We start from the raw sequence: 15,818 nt of genomic DNA, 5'->3' as shown, positions 1-15,818 counted from the left end.
GTTAGAATTTCTATAAAATCTGAGCCTTGTTTGAGACGTCATGGATGACGGAGCGCTTTTAAACCCACAAAAGCGCGAAGAACAGTGCGAAGTTGGGTTCGGACCGAACACGCAACTATTTTAACTCCGCGATGGGGCAGGTTGCATACGCTAGTTTTTGCGGGCGAAATCTGAAATCTGCCCACAGTTTACGCGCGTCCCCAATATACGGCTCTCACAATGGGGTACAGATCGACGAAGGAAGATGGCGTCAATATTCTTTTCTGACTCCATCAGTTACGGTTATAGATACTCCGCTTGGAATCATGTGAATCAATCCGATGGGTTTACATTTGGACGCATTTCTGTCAAAGGAAACTATGTGCATTATGACGTGAGTCCTGTTATTCACATATTCCTATGGGTCTCAGGGCTCATGTCTTAATGCACATAGTTCCGTTTGATGGAAATACGTCCATTTAACACTCCGTTTTTGGTGGCTGCATCGAGAATAGTGGGAGAGTGGTATCGGCAAAGGTAAACTTTCGTTGGTAGGATGATGGCAACAAGCGATAACATTTTTAAAGATGCGAGGAGGAACGGGAGGAGGAAAATGAGAGCGGAAAGAGAAAGACGCGGAAATAGGGGACATTTAACACTTTTGTTGAGGAGACAACTTCAGAGAAAAACGAAGAAATGATGAACACATTATAGGCTACAGAGTGGCAAAGGAGGGGGAGATAAATTAAACGGCGAAAACAAAAAACACGACACGGTAAAAATAGTTCGCATCCCGGCTATTTATAAAATGATTCCCGATTTTTCGAAGGAAGTTGCGGTGAGGACGCCCTGAAAGACAGCGAAAGAAGTCGCATTGTGCAGAGAACCGCGACAGTGAGGCGACTTATTGACTTGCAGAAAGGCAAGATGGAAAAAAAGAGAAAAAAAACTTCTGATCGAAAAAGTTAAAAATCCGTCCACCAACTCAGAGAAGGAGAGAAGATACTAGAGATCGCCTGCGAAATTAGAGATTCAGGCCTCACTGCCAATTGGATCCATAGACAAGGTGCGAACTTAAGCATTCTAAAACATGTTTTCTTCTCAAAATTTTACGCAGGGCACGATTCGCGCAGTGAAAATTACTAACATTCACTCCTCTTTAAGATACTTAACGTTTTACGATGCGTGAATTTAAACGTCTTGCTCATGAAAAAACACAAGTCTGCGTGAGTCAAACAGCGTACTATACACTATTTATACTATAGATACTTTATACTATCCGTTGCGCGAATCGTATTTTGCGTAAAATTTAGAAGAGGAACATGTTTCAGAATGTTTAAAATTACACCTTATCTAATCAAGAGACATCAAATAAAAATATGGATAACAGAAACTAATACGAAAAAACAGGGGGAAAAACATCGATTCTGGTCAAAATAAAGGTTTCGGGAACAAAATTACGAGACTCCAGTTAACAACATCGACATAAGAAGATCATGCGGATAAGATACAACTAAGACATTTAGAACGTTTCACATTGCCAACAGAATACAGATAACTCATTGGAAAAACTTACCATTCCATCAGAATCCTTACACGCAAGCGTTGAAAAATAAACGAAAATATTAGACCAGGGCATGTAAGATGTCTTGTTTTACAGTATTAACGACCTCAGGCATGAATTATGGAGAGTAATAGAAGTCATGTTATCTCATTTAACCTCTTTTTTCGATCGCAATTATTTTTAATTTTTGTTCGGCAAGAGATAAATAAATCGCCGGCAGAGATAATATATTTTAGAGCACAAATCATCATTATTATCATTGTTTTGGGACATCATATGTTTACAGATTGAATAAATGTAGACACCTGAGCTTATTTTACTTGAGCGACTACAATTTTTGGCGTTCCTGCACAAATTAAATATTTTAGATGATTAGCTACTTTGGATGGAATTAAGTCTAATAAGTTTAGTCCTCTGTTCTTTGGTTTACAGTGTTTTTATTGTTATTTACTATGGGAGGTTTAGTTGGGATTACTTTGGGTAATTTTCCTTGTCGATGTTCGTTTACATACTACTTATTTCTCCGATCGCCGGATTTTCCACATTCCAACCGAAATCCATTCGCAGTCTGGCGACGGCGCAATCGCCTTGGCCTTGGCCCTTGCAAATCCAAAATGGATCCAAGTTTGAATGCCCCCATCTCATTCCGGGGAGGTGAAAAATGACTCCTAGGTGGGGTCACTTGGACCACGCAGAGGCTGCAGCGAACCAGCGACGAGACGGTTGAAGATTGTTCTCCTGCAGTGATTCATCCCAAAGAGGAGAACTACTTCTCTCATTGGAGGTCTAGAACGATCATTCACCCCAATCCCTTCTTTTCCGACTCGGAGGGGGAAGGGGGGTCTATTGCAAGTGTCAAGTGAAAGCGAGGTTGCCAGGTTGAACCCAATGCTATATCCGACACCCTTATCGTTGGGGCCCCACGCGATTGCGTGGGTTTTGTGCCCCTCGCGACGAAGCTGCTGCTCCTGGAGTGCTATACTTTGCATGTCACATGCCATGGTTGATTGCGCCTGCGCACAGTCGCGTATAGATACTCAACTGAGACTCGTGCGCTTCCGACGGCTCGAGAGTGGGCGGGCGGGAGAAGGGGGGGGGGCTGATTTTCGAAAGCCGCCGAGCAAAAGCGCGCGTGTCCGGGGCCATATTCACAGCTCGCGCTTGACACTGCCGTGCAGTAAGGAAGAACCGCCGTATGAGCAACCAGACATTGCCAAATTTCCTTCGACAAATCACAAATTTCCAGGAACATTTGTAAACATTTCTTTTCCGATCTAAATGGATCTAAAAAATCTGAAAATTTCGAGGAAAATTATGTATAACTTGCTTCAAAATTGAATATTTTCTGAGTGGAAATTTGGCAACATTCGAAAGCTCGTACGGTGTTTTCACTTAGCACGGCTGAACAGTGCTGGTCCGTCCTCGTCTGCATCAGATTTGAGCTAATTGTACTGTCAACAGAAATGCAGCCCCCTCCGCCTTCCTGGTACCTCACATTCCGCGACTCATTATCGCGGTGGATCAAGCGAGGACCTCTTAAGGTCTTGCCAGTGCCGTGTCGAGCTTTGCGATGAATCGATTGGTCTTCCATTTAAACCTATGGGATGGGACCGAGGATATACTTTAATAATCGATTTTTTACTATGGCTTCAAATGGGAAAATTTCGATGGTCGATGATTTAACCACTTGCGCTCCTTGCTTGACGCCGGGTTTACGCGAAACAAATTTTTCGGTGCGAGTATTGGAAATGATCGATAATCCTTGACCGTGTCGATCAAGGAGGATAATGACTTAGGCATTACACGATAGCAAAGAAACGCAGGAAAGGAGAGGAAATAACGCGGAGACGAGGCTGAAAAACAAAACTCGAAAGACAAAGCACGGGACTTTCGTTCTGTTGTTCGAACATCATCAGCGGTAAAAAAAATGGAGAAAATATTTTTTGGGGCCCTTCATTGCTACCTTCCTTATGGTGCAAAGGAGTTTTCGTAAGTCAACGCTCTGCTTCGCCTGATGGTCTTACGGCCAAACAGCTGAACAACTGGTTCAGCAATCCTGACCTAGTTGGCAAAAATGCGCCTGGAAAAGTGCTCAACCCAACATTCAACATTCATTAGGAGGCGAATTTTATTTGATTTTGTTTAAGAAGTTTTTCATAAATCATCATTAGGCGAAAAGCAGCGTCAACCTCCGCTTTTAACTTTTGTCTCACCCGCTATCATAACTTAGATTTTTGAAATACAGGGCTTGAAGGCTACAGGCTTTGAAATGCAGACATATTTGAAAATATGTCTCTCAACTACAGGGTGATTTCCAAGTCCCACACCAGCTCTAAACCTCCTGGGATTCTTGCTCCTGTTTGGAGCGATCCCCTCAGATTTTTTTTTTTTTTTTTTTTTTTTTTTTTTTTTTTTTTTTTTTTTTTTTTTTTTTTGAAAGGTGGGGGAGGAGTAGTTTCCTAAGATCAAGGAGCAATCACAGAATTTTAGGTTTCTACCTCAATTTGTTTCAAAAGTTTCAGGGGTGATGCCTGGTGCTGATACCGCGGGACTTCAGCATCACCCTGTATACAGTCTCTGTCCCCATATGATACTGCCGGGCCCGTCGCACACCCACGGTCACCGGCTGGGCTCGGCGCGCGCCCCGCGGAAGACGAGGCTCGGCGTGTGTGTAATCCGATAAAACCCAACTTGCAACCGGTGATTCGGCGCGGGCCATTTCGCGCAAGGCTGCCGCTTTGCCGTCGAGATACTCGCTTCGAGGTGGGTAAAAGCGAACTTGATCGGGAAGCTGGCAATGCAGCTGGGTGACCACTCGGTCGTCTATCCACAACAGTTGGTCAGAGAAAGTGCCGCATCCGCCACCGTCACTGCCCGGTGCCCACGGTCGCCGGGCGTCGTGGCGCCACAACGCGACGCCCCCCTCCCCTCACGTTATGGAGATCCAGAATCCAGATGCGATTAAATTACAGTCCAGGGATCATAACGTGGGGGCGTATTCATAATCTGAATGGTTCGGTGAATGGGAGAGGTTTTTTGCTATACTTAAAGGGCGACTGAAACCTGAAGAGGTTCTCTGAAGAGAGAACGTAAACTGTCGTGCTAAGGCGCTGAAAAGGAACACCGTATGAGACTTGGGACGTTTCAGAACTTCGTTTCGTAAAAAACTGAATGACCTGGAAATATTGATCTCATAATTTCCTGAAGAATCGTATTCATCTAAAGTGTCAGAAAATTTCAAGGAAAACTATTAATAACTTTCCACGGGAAATGAATATGATTCTTCGGGGTGACTTGGGCGACATGTGAATGTTCATATGGGGTTTTTCCAAGGACGGCAGGAATGTAGCCTAATGTAGGACGCGATAGAGCCTTCCGCTCCTTAAACAGTACGATTACTTAGGAGGCCTCATATGGTTTACATCGAGATTAAGGGAGGCTTAAAGAGGTCCTTATCATCGAACCATAAAAATGAAAATTTTAATGAATCTCAAGAAAAATTCAACAAAATAACTTAAGAAAAAGAATCTTGCGAAGTGTTACAGAGATTTTTGTCCACTAAGAATTATAAATACAAAATAAAAAAATGTGTAGGTTTTGGAAGTGTTCATACATACTGTAAAAATGTCGAAATCATTGAATTCTTTCTTATATATTTTTGGTTTTTTGCATCGGCAAATGATCAATTCGCCTGTTTCTACTGACTATCAGTTAAATTTTATTAAAATTGTGCCCTTCGTAAGTTCCAGAATGATTCTCATTAAATTTTTTTTTCAGTGCGTCAATGATGAATGTAATGTGCAAAAACCAGAGCCTCAGTTCGCGACGTCGTAGATCTCCTGCCATACTTGACTTTACTCACGGGCGGCTGTTTACAATCAATGCACAAAACTTCGAGTGAATTTTTACTCAATAATAATCACTAAAAATGTTTAAAAACGCTATCTGAAATAGCAATACTATAAGGGGGTAAACTAGGAGTCGAAATGTTGATACCAAAGTTGGGACCTTGCAATTGAGATAAGCTCTTTCGTGCATCCAAACATTGAAATGGTACAGTAAAGAACCCTTAGCTTGGACTAGTTCCAACCGATTAATTTCCCTATCAGACAGATCAAAAGGAGCGGAAAAAGATGACTATACGAAGATGTGACGTTCCATGACGACAGCGCCGAAGCGTAATAATTAAATCCGTCATGGTTTAGCTGACTAAATTACGTTCCGTGTAAATGCTTAGATAGCGCGATTTCATCTATTTAAACATAACACTGTTCAAGTGTGCGTGGCGCTTGGGGTACCGCCGGGGACCACGTGAGCGAAACCGCGTTTTAAAGTAAATAACGCAGATTTTTGTTTTTATTTTTTCTGCCTAATATACTACCTCCGAGGTGACTCAATGAAAACTTGACCAGATTTGACGAACAGGTGGAATCTCTTTGTTTGCTATTATTAGAAAACTTTTGGGCTGCTTACGAACCCTGGTAAAAATTGGCGATAGGAGCTGCGTTTCAAAATACCATAGGAGTTCTTATAGCCGACTAAAGATGGCTATTGAAAATCATATAGCTGGCTGTAGAAAGCGGAGCGAATCATATAGCCGGGCTATACGAAGCTATAAAAAAGTATACAGTCGGGCTATAGTTCCTATTGCCGGGCTTTACCCTTTATCGCCATGGGCTATAAAAGGCTATAAGAAATTGTGTAGAAATTCGTGTGCTTTGGAAATCATTAAGTTTGATACGGAACTACCTTAATATTTACAGAACACACATTATATTTTCCTTAAAACATAATTTTTTTTTAAATTTTTTTTTTTTTTTTTTTTTTTTTTTTTTTTTTTTTTTTTTCATCAATTAAAATCAGAATAGTCCATACAGAGTGTGCAAACATTTCAAAATCATGAGTTGAAAAACGCTGACTCCGCGAGACTAAATATAAGAGCCTAACACAAAGCGGAGCGGCGACGCACTGGCGCCTACAAACCTAACAGGGATACTTCACGCATTGCGCAATGCGTGAAGTATCCCTGTTAGGTTTGTAGGCGCCAATGCTCGTTTCGCGCTCTCTGCCCGCCCGCCGCGCCGCCGCAGCGTGCCACGGCGTCTGGAGCAACTGTTTCACACCAGAGGTATTGCACAATATCATAAGAAATTGAAGGCTCTCCAACATATTAAGAATGACAGTCATCCTTCAAATGTACAGAGCTTTCCTTGCAAAATAAATCAAGATACTACGGCACAAAAAGAGAGCGGTAGTCCAAAAACTAACTAAGTCCTAGTATCCGTATTTAGTAACGTTTAGCATAAACTTTATCGTCTGGCTGTTTCTTAATCGCCATCGGCAATAAAAGGCTATAAGAAATCGTACAGCCGGCTACAGAAGCTATTGGAAATCTTACAGCCGGCTTTAGGTCCATAGTATTTTGGAACACACATTCTACTGCCAATTTTTACCAGGGAAACAAGGATATGAGAAACAACCGATTAGATGTAAAATCTCTCCATTAGCAAATGCGTATTTATAAAGACAAAAAGATAAAAAAAATCTACACTTTTTTTTTCCTAAATAAAAACACCTTTGACAAATAAGGAGGTTGTCCATAAAGAAAAAGTTAATTTTGGATGCTCGTAGAAATTGGAGGGTGAAACTTTAAAAGTTGACTTTATCTCCAGAATACTTAAATATACTTTTAACCTCATTTGTACAATTTTTGAAAACATTTCTGCTACTGTTCTCCTGAAAGTTCTTAAAATTGCATACACTTGAAAAATTCGATACCTCCTCCACTTTACTGACATAATTCAAACATTTTCCACGATTTTTGCAGTCTCCTGTTTTGTTTTGTTTTTTTTTTCTTTCTTTCTTTTCGCGGAAAGTGTATGCGTACGTAAAAACTTTTGTTGCCCAGATTTCAATCTATGAAAAATTGTTGAGTTCCACTTTCAATCTTTAGGTGCTCTCCTAGATTTAAAATTATTCCCACATTTTCCGGATTTTCCTTGGCCAAAATAATCAAAATGCCTAGCTTTTTATGCTGACTCTCAAAACTGAAAATGAACAATTTTCGACATTAAATTCACTGCAAATGACGGAAACACGAGATTTTTTTCTCCAGGTGTCAATCTCTCCATGTACTAGAACTGCAACTCTTCATCGAATTATTTTTCTTCTGTTCCCTTACTTTCCAAACCTGATGAGATTCCTACCCGGTTTTTTAGACCTGCAGACACCCCGCAATAAGCGACCCTGCTCGACCTGTGCCATGTCCACTCAAGTCATATTTGAGATGACGCCTGTGCGTTGAATTTTATAGGACATCTTCCCTTCTGCTATTCGGCCGGTGAATTATTACATTTAAATCCGAGCTGTGCTCCGAACGAGATACTTTTATTTGACGACCGCAAACTGGGCTCGTCGCGGGTCGCGCGTCGACGGGGCCTCCGAAGGGAAATTTAGGCCGTCTTTCGGGACGGGCCACTTCCGGGTCAGAGCCCTCGTTCCCTTCGCGAGCTAGTATTTATTTTTAATTTTTAAAATTAGGTTTATAACAAAAATATTTTGGCACTCGGCGTCAGCGACAATTATTTGCTCGCGCGTCCGTTTTTCGCGTGGAAATGAACGGGGGAGGAGGAAGGGAGGGGAACGAATGAGAGCGGAGCGACTGAACAACAACGTTACAGTTTTTTCGCCACTTTCTAACGCGAAAATTGAATTAAACTTTGTGACATGATACAAGTTAACAGAGGAGGCATTGATTTAGCCGCAAATAGAGACTAACGAAAAAAATTTCACCAACACATGTCACTTGCAAAGTCAAGTCGGAGAGCTCGAATTTCACCAACAGAAATAAAATTTGAATGAAATCACTTCAATTTTGTGCTAATGGAGGTTGATTATTTATAAATTGGTGCGCAGGAGCTACATAATGATTTCGATCTCCTAATGAGGGTGTGATATTTTTTTATTAAAAGTATGGAAGAATAAGGACGTCGGTTAGGGTGTGCCTTATTTTTGAGTTTTGCGAAAATCAAGTTGGTCAACCCCTAAAAAGTTTCTATGTAGTCTCTAAATGAACCCCCTAAAAGGAAAAAATTTTAAAAAAATTTTAACCCGTGCCTCAAAGGGCCTAAAGGGCCTAAACCCAAAATTCAAAAATTTTGGCAAGCGACACATCAATTCTGAAGGAAAATGGCAAGTTACGGCCCTTGTAGGGCAGAAATTTTGTCCGTTTTGCCGTATCTTGAAGCGTAAGGTCACAAACGGCCCAATGACGACGTGAGGCTATGGGCTGGCGGGGCGCGCCGCGGCCGGCCCGCCGCTGAGCGTGCGCGCGCGGCAGGGTTGCGCATCGCCGCTTTACACCGGCGTAGAGGAACGAACGGTGGGGTGGGAGGGGGATATCCGGTGGAAAAGCATCCACATTTTCTATCCATAATGAAAATGCATTATACTTTTTCAATATAGATGAGGAAATATGAGCCATACAAGGAAGTGATGAAAAGAGTGACAAATACATATATAGTTTGTACGGTTAGGGGTGTAAGTGGGGAAAATTTGCCGTAACTACAGAACAGCCCTGAAAATCTCCGGGAAATAAAAGCTGCTATTGATGAGAGGTTTGCATGAGAGGTTTAATTAAGGACTAATTAAAAAGATAGGTGCGATGTTGTCGAATCGTAAGCCCTTTACGCGATCAAAAGCGATTAGTGTAAATTTAATTGGAAAAGTTTAAGAAAAATTTGATGAAAGAAAATTGCCCCAAATTCGGGAAGTGCTTAAAGTGTTTTTCTATCATGTGAAGTGTTCGCACATGAATGTAACAGTAATTCCAATATGGAATGAAAAATGTAGAATCCCTGTGATACATAGTGTCTATGTTTACCCTCCTTTTCATTAGCGCATTTAACGTGACATCAATTAGAAGGTTTTATACGAGAGGTTCAATATGGCTTACCCACTTACATTTTCTGGTACTGAACACCCCCCCCCCCCCCGCCACAGTTACTTGCTATAATCAAAAATGTAATATTAGTTTCTCGAAAAAATATGATTTAATTTGGGATTTGAACCCCACTCTTTATAACCGTGGGCAATGCCCTTGACCACTCGGCTACTGGGGAAGATTTGAGTAAATGAGGCTAATGTGTCATTTAGCCCCCTGGGTGAGGCCAGGCAATCAACATCAGCTGTAAGTTGGCGAAGCCAGATTGAACCGATTGAATAAAACTTTCTAATTGATGCCGCGTCAAATACACCAATGAAAAGGAGGGTAAACAAAGTCTTATTGATGTATCAAACCTTCAGTGATTTCATAGGAAATGAAAAAACTTATTTTCTTCCGTTTGGCGGGACTCATAAGCGAGCGTGAATTTTTCCTGTCGAGAAACTCTCTCCTGGGCGCGAGGTTTCTTCTTGTCTGCTCTCCTCACCTCTGCTGCAAGGATAGTATCCTTCACTGTGGATATTATGCATTCTCATTCAGGTTTTCGCTGAAGAATTAAAAATGCTTTATCCTCTTCATTTTCCATGATACCAAGAGTATTGCATAAAGCAATGTCGAATAACATGTCGATTTTTGCCGTAAAATCAGTCTCCAAATTCTCTTGAACCAGCAATCGACGGCTAGTATTTTTTGATACGCGCCTCCACTCCTCATAAAAATGCAAACATTTTTAAAAACATGGACACTATGTATCACAGGGATTCTACATTTTTCATTCCATATTGGAATTACAAGATCAGAGGTTTTCGACGCACCGCCATTGACATTAATGTGCGAAAACTTCACATGATAGAAAAACACTTTAAGCACTTCCCGAATTTGGGGCAATTTTCTTTCATCAAATTTTTCTTAAACTTTTCCAATTAAATTTACACTAATCGCTTTTGATCGCGTAAAGGGCTTACGATTCGACAACATCGCACCTATCTTTTTAATTAGTCCTTAATTAAACCTCTCATGCAAACCTCTCATCAATAGCAGCTTTTATTTCCCGGAGATTTTCAGGGCTGTTCTGTAGTTACGGCAAATTTTCCCCACTTACACCCCTAACCGTACAAACTATATATGTATTTGTCACTCTTTTCATCACTTCCTTGTATGGCTCATATTTCCTCATCTATATTGAAAAAGTATAATGCATTTTCATTATGGATAGAAAATGTGGATGCTTTTCCACCGGATATCCCCCTCCCACCCCACCGTTCGTTCCTCTACGCCGGTGTAAAGCGGCGATGCGCAACCCTGCCGCGCGCGCACGCTCAGCGGCGGGCCGGCCGCGGCGCGCCCCGCCAGCCCATAGCCTCACGTCGTCATTGGGCCGTTTGTGATCTTACGCTTCAAGATACGGCAAAACGGACAAAATTTCTGCCCTACAAGGGCCGTAACTTGCCATTTTCCTTCAGAATTGATGTGTCGCTTGCCAAATTTTTTGAATTTTGGGTTTAGGCCCTTTAGGCCCTTTGAGGCACGGGTTAAAATTTTTTTAAAATTTTTTCCTTTTAGGGGGTTCATTTAGAGACTACATAGAAACTTTTTAGGGGTTGACCAACTTGATTTTCGCAAAACTCAAAAATAAGGCACACCCTAACGTCGGTAATAGTTTTTATTAAATGTTATTTTTTTACGGAATTTATCGATTTGAATTGGGTGTAATAATATGAGAATATAGATTGTTGACGCCATACTGATGAGGTTCAATGGTTTGATGGATAAGCAAGCGCAAAGTGCAGCCAGATAGTGGTTAAATGTAGAATTTTCAAAAAAGAGACTGTAAAAATTTGTTTGTCATGTTTGAAAAGCTACCTCATATTCTTTTGAGAAAAGAGGACAAGGAAATGAGAAAAGCTTACCTTTTTCTTATCTCGCATCGAGCCTTTGCCTCGGACCATTATTTTACAACCTGTTTCGAGTTCCAACTGTTTTGCAGTCATTCCTCTTGGTCCTAATATCCGTCCTACGAAATTAAACTGAAACAGAGAAAAAAAACCAGTGGATTGAGACTCATGCATCTAAAACAAATCGGTGATCACGAGGTGGAAAAAAGTAAAAATGAGAGAAATAAAATACATATTTTGAAACAAATAACAGATTTATTATTTATGAATGTTGAGGCTTCTTTTTTCATACCGCCTAAGAATACTTCTACACTTGAATTCTTCATTTTTAAGACGGACCGTTGGATACAAGCTTGCGACGGAGGGAGAGGGAAAAAATAAGGTATGATATGAAGTTTATCGTGGTTTTTTGCCACAGACGACTGCCAAGCAGGTGTTCAAAGCTGCAGAGTGTACTTTAGGTGTTAAAAGCAGAGAGGAAATATGTGTCAAAGAAGCATGGAAAAAGTTGCTCTGTGAAGAAAAGCCATTCAGGAATTTTTTTCAGGAATTTCAAAACCTCATTTTCATATACGCGCGACCATTGCCGCCACACAGAAACCTGATAGTTTGATAGTGTCTTAAATGGCAAGGGTGGTAATGATCAAACAGAACCACTACAATTCCTGTTACAAACTAACTAACAGTGAATAGACGTATTTAGATCAGAAGAAACTTTCTGCATAGTGGCATGGATGGATCCTGTTATGCATGTGTTCTTACGGGTCTCAGGATCCCAGCCACACAGTTTTCAAGTCAAGCTATTGGCTTTTATCGGAATGTTATTCACTGCAAAAGTAATTATAGTTACACCTTGTCTGTTGACAAAAAATAATGGGGAATCCTGACCGAGAAAAAATTAATGACTATTACATCCACAGATTAAAAATTACATGAAATATTCAACTTTGGATATAAAATCAGTCGGATTCTCATGACCTGTGCATATTTAATTACTGATTCAACTACCTTTGCAAACAATTTACACTAGTTTTTCAGGTATGAAAGAAATTACGCTCTCCAAAATTATATTAGTCTATTTAAGACGATTGTGCCCCGAGCCGCTTACGCTTACACGCCTCAAGCCCTTTTGAATTTCGCTCTTTCGGGTTTCATTTCCCATAAAAGGGCAACAGCTAAAAGATATGTTCCTTCAAGAGTCAATATGGATTTTTACGGCCGATTTCAATAAATTGCTCCTAAGCTTTTGTGGCCCAAATACTTAATTATAATTGCATCATAATAAATCAGGGTGTACGTGGTTAGGTACTGTTGCCACAAAATCACGACCAATGCAAGACACAGAGGTGTAGCGACTGTGAACTGAGTTAGAAATTCGGCCTTGACTGAAGACCCTGAACCCTATACGGCAGTACGCTACAATCCGTTCTCAGACTTGCTTCTCTCACCCTTCATTTCTCTAATCACCTAAATAGAGGGCTTCCGAACAATTTTCGTGGCTGAAGCAACGTTCGACATGGGTGATATGGAAGGAAGACTTGCCTGCTCGCTCGAATATGTCGATCATACAGGTATGATGTACTTGATGAAAAATAAATTGTATTGGATAAGAAAGCAGGCAACATATGGGTGGGGGTGGGCCTTAAAATTAAAACACATTGGCGACGCTCTAACGGCGATTAATCGCGCGAATAGCCGCTCAGTGTCGTCAAGTTGAGGTAGAATTAAACGAATTCTCGAGTTGCACAAATGTAAATTAGGTATCTTGACTTGGCTAATTGCAGAACATCACCGGATAAAGAGAGAGAAAGAGAGGTAGAACAAGGGAGTACTCAGAGAAAAAAATAAAGTATTCGACTCTCTTTCATGCATTATTCTTGCTTTTTGGTTGCCTTTTTCCCCACTTTTTCTTTACCAAAAACGCATATCAAATTCTGACGTGTGAATGCTAGACAAATGAACTGATATACATACTTAGAATCTAACTGTTTCGTGATGAGATAAATCAAGATAAAAATTGCATACCCTCAAGGCTCTCTCTCTAAGTTCATCACGAGAATCTCGAATTTTCATATTTTTTGTATGAAAAATCCTTACATTTTCCGCGATTGATAAATACTATTCTTCGCATTTTCAAAATTAATGATTTTTCAGTGGATCCGTACTACATCCTTGCGGTAGACTTTGACAACTTTTCATGGTCCATACCTGCCACCAAAAACGTATTTTCGTTGATGATACGTCGAGCCAAAAGGGGTGGATCAGAGGATGTTGTATTTTATTTTGACGCGATCATAATTTTTCGGACCAACGTCGCGGACTCACCAGACAGAGGAGGAAATTCTTGCAAACGTTGGGGCCAAAATATAATCCTACGTAGGGTTTGGAAATGACCTGATGAAGATGATGGCATCCGAACTGCATCCATTTCGAAAGTCGAGCCTCAAATGTTTTTCGACCCGATTATGACCTCGCCGCCATTATCGCGGCTTTTTGACTCAACCAATCATCAACGAAAATACGCTTCATACATGTGGCCGTGACAATGCCCCTCTCGTGAAAATGTTCAATTTATGAGGAGACATGGCAACATGGCGGTGCGTGGCGCTAGACCGGAGGAGAGGGTGCAATAACGGCTACGACTGCTACGAGGACGAGGCGCTGAGACATCGACACCGCGCACGGGAGAGGTGCAAAGCGGGAAAGCTGGGCCGCGCTTCGACCTTGACCCCCGAATGGACATTATCAGCTTGGCCCGTTATCAGTTCTGCCGTCCAAAGGAAAAACGCCATAAGAACATTCAGGCGTTGCCAAATTTCCTGGGATAATCACGAATTTTCGGTAACATTAGTAAATATTTTTCCTCTAATTTTTCAGATAATTGTGTTCGCAATTTCACCTAAAGCTCCCGAAAATTTCAAGGAAAAATGTTCATAGCTTTCCTCAAAAATAAACATTCTATCGAGGGAAATTAGGCAACTCTCGAATGTTCATACGACGTTTATCCTTAGCACGGCAGAGTTGGAGTGCATTCATTTCGTGGTCAATGCTTACAATTGGCTGCTCTTGCTGCAAAGTATCTATACGCCTATTCCAACCGGTAACTATAATCGTAGACGCAGCACGCACAAAAGACAGGTAGGGTATACCTTCGGTAGAAACCGAGTACGGGGGTGGAGTATACCTTTAAAGACCTCTGATTGGCTCATCAACCATCCTGCTTTATTGTCACATCTTATGTGTTCCGTCGTCAAAATCGACAGGGGAATGATTTTAAGGATTCAACGTGAAGCTCCAGGGCACTTTCTAACAAGAGTGTAAATGCTCTCTCGCACAACTTGTCTCCCTTCTAGAGATACACCAAAAGCACTTGTACGGCGAGATCTACAATATTAAAATGTCTTTTCTTTGACACAGGACGGTGATAACGCGATTCCGAGCCCCCCCCCCCCCCCCTCCACCGAGGAGCTTATGGCTTATGGCTAGAAATTAACGGTTTCGAGTGTCCAAGACTGGATATCTATTATGATCGGTCTTTGCGGTGACCCCGGAGAGCCGCTAACTTCGTTCATCGGTTAACAATGAGCTAATTACGAAAGACCCCCTCCCCCTTCCAGAGGGTACACATCTGTCCGACCATCACGATATTGGCCGATTGACAAACTAAAACCAACGCTTGTACTTGCCGCGCTGCCAAAATAACCGGAATAAACGTACTTACAATGGATCGGAAGAGTCTTCCTGGTAAAAATTGGCAGTAGAATCTGTGTTACAAAATACCATAGACCTACGGCCGGCTGTAATATTTCCAATAGCTTCTATAGCCGGCTACACGATTTCTTATAGCCTTTTATAGCCGAATTAAGCAACTCAAAGTCAGGCGATAAAGTGTAGGCAAAACGTCACTAATTACGGATGCTAGGACTTAGTGAATTTTTGGACCACTGCTCTCTTTTTCGGCCGTAGTATCTTGATTTATTTTGCGAGGAAAGCTCCGTGCTTTTGATGGATGCCTGCCATTCCTAATATATTAGAGCGCCTTCAGTTTCGTATGATACTGTGCAATACCTCTGGTGTGAAATAGTTTCTTCAAGTGCCGTGGTACGCTGCGGTGCGGCAGACGGGCAGCCAGCGCGAAACGCGCATTGGCGCCTACAAACCTAACAGGGATACTTCACGCGTTGCGCAATGCGTGAAGTATCCCTGTTAGGTTTGTAGGCGCCAGTGCGTTGCCGCTCCGCTTTGTGTTAGGTTCTAATATTTAATCTGGCGGAGCCAGCGTTATTCAAGTCATGATTTTGAAATGTTTGCACATCCTGTATGGATTATTCTCATTTTAATTGATGACAAAAACATATGTATTAAAGGAAAATATAATGTGTGTTTTGTAAATATTAAGGTGGTTCCGTATTAAACTTGATGATTTCCAAAGCACACG

General features: G+C 41.4%; 1 protein-coding gene across 6 annotated transcripts in view; it reads right to left on the bottom strand.

Annotated features, from left to right (window-relative positions):
- Positions 1–15,818, bottom strand: part of how (protein held out wings) — a 133,797-nt gene that overhangs the window by 30,913 nt on the left and 87,066 nt on the right. For all 6 annotated transcript variants that reach the window (XM_072306126.1, XM_072306127.1, XM_072306124.1 and 3 more), the window contains exon 3: positions 11,396–11,512. In XM_072306126.1, coding sequence (XP_072162227.1) covers positions 11,396–11,512 — 117 coding nt within the window. The remainder of the gene's footprint in view (positions 1–11,395; positions 11,513–15,818) is intronic.

This window comes from Bemisia tabaci, chromosome 1, assembly GCF_918797505.1.
Source record: "Bemisia tabaci chromosome 1, PGI_BMITA_v3".
Taxonomy (NCBI): domain Eukaryota; kingdom Metazoa; phylum Arthropoda; class Insecta; order Hemiptera; family Aleyrodidae; genus Bemisia; species Bemisia tabaci.
Note: the sequence above shows the minus strand (reverse complement) of the source record. Positions and strands in the feature narration are given on the sequence as shown.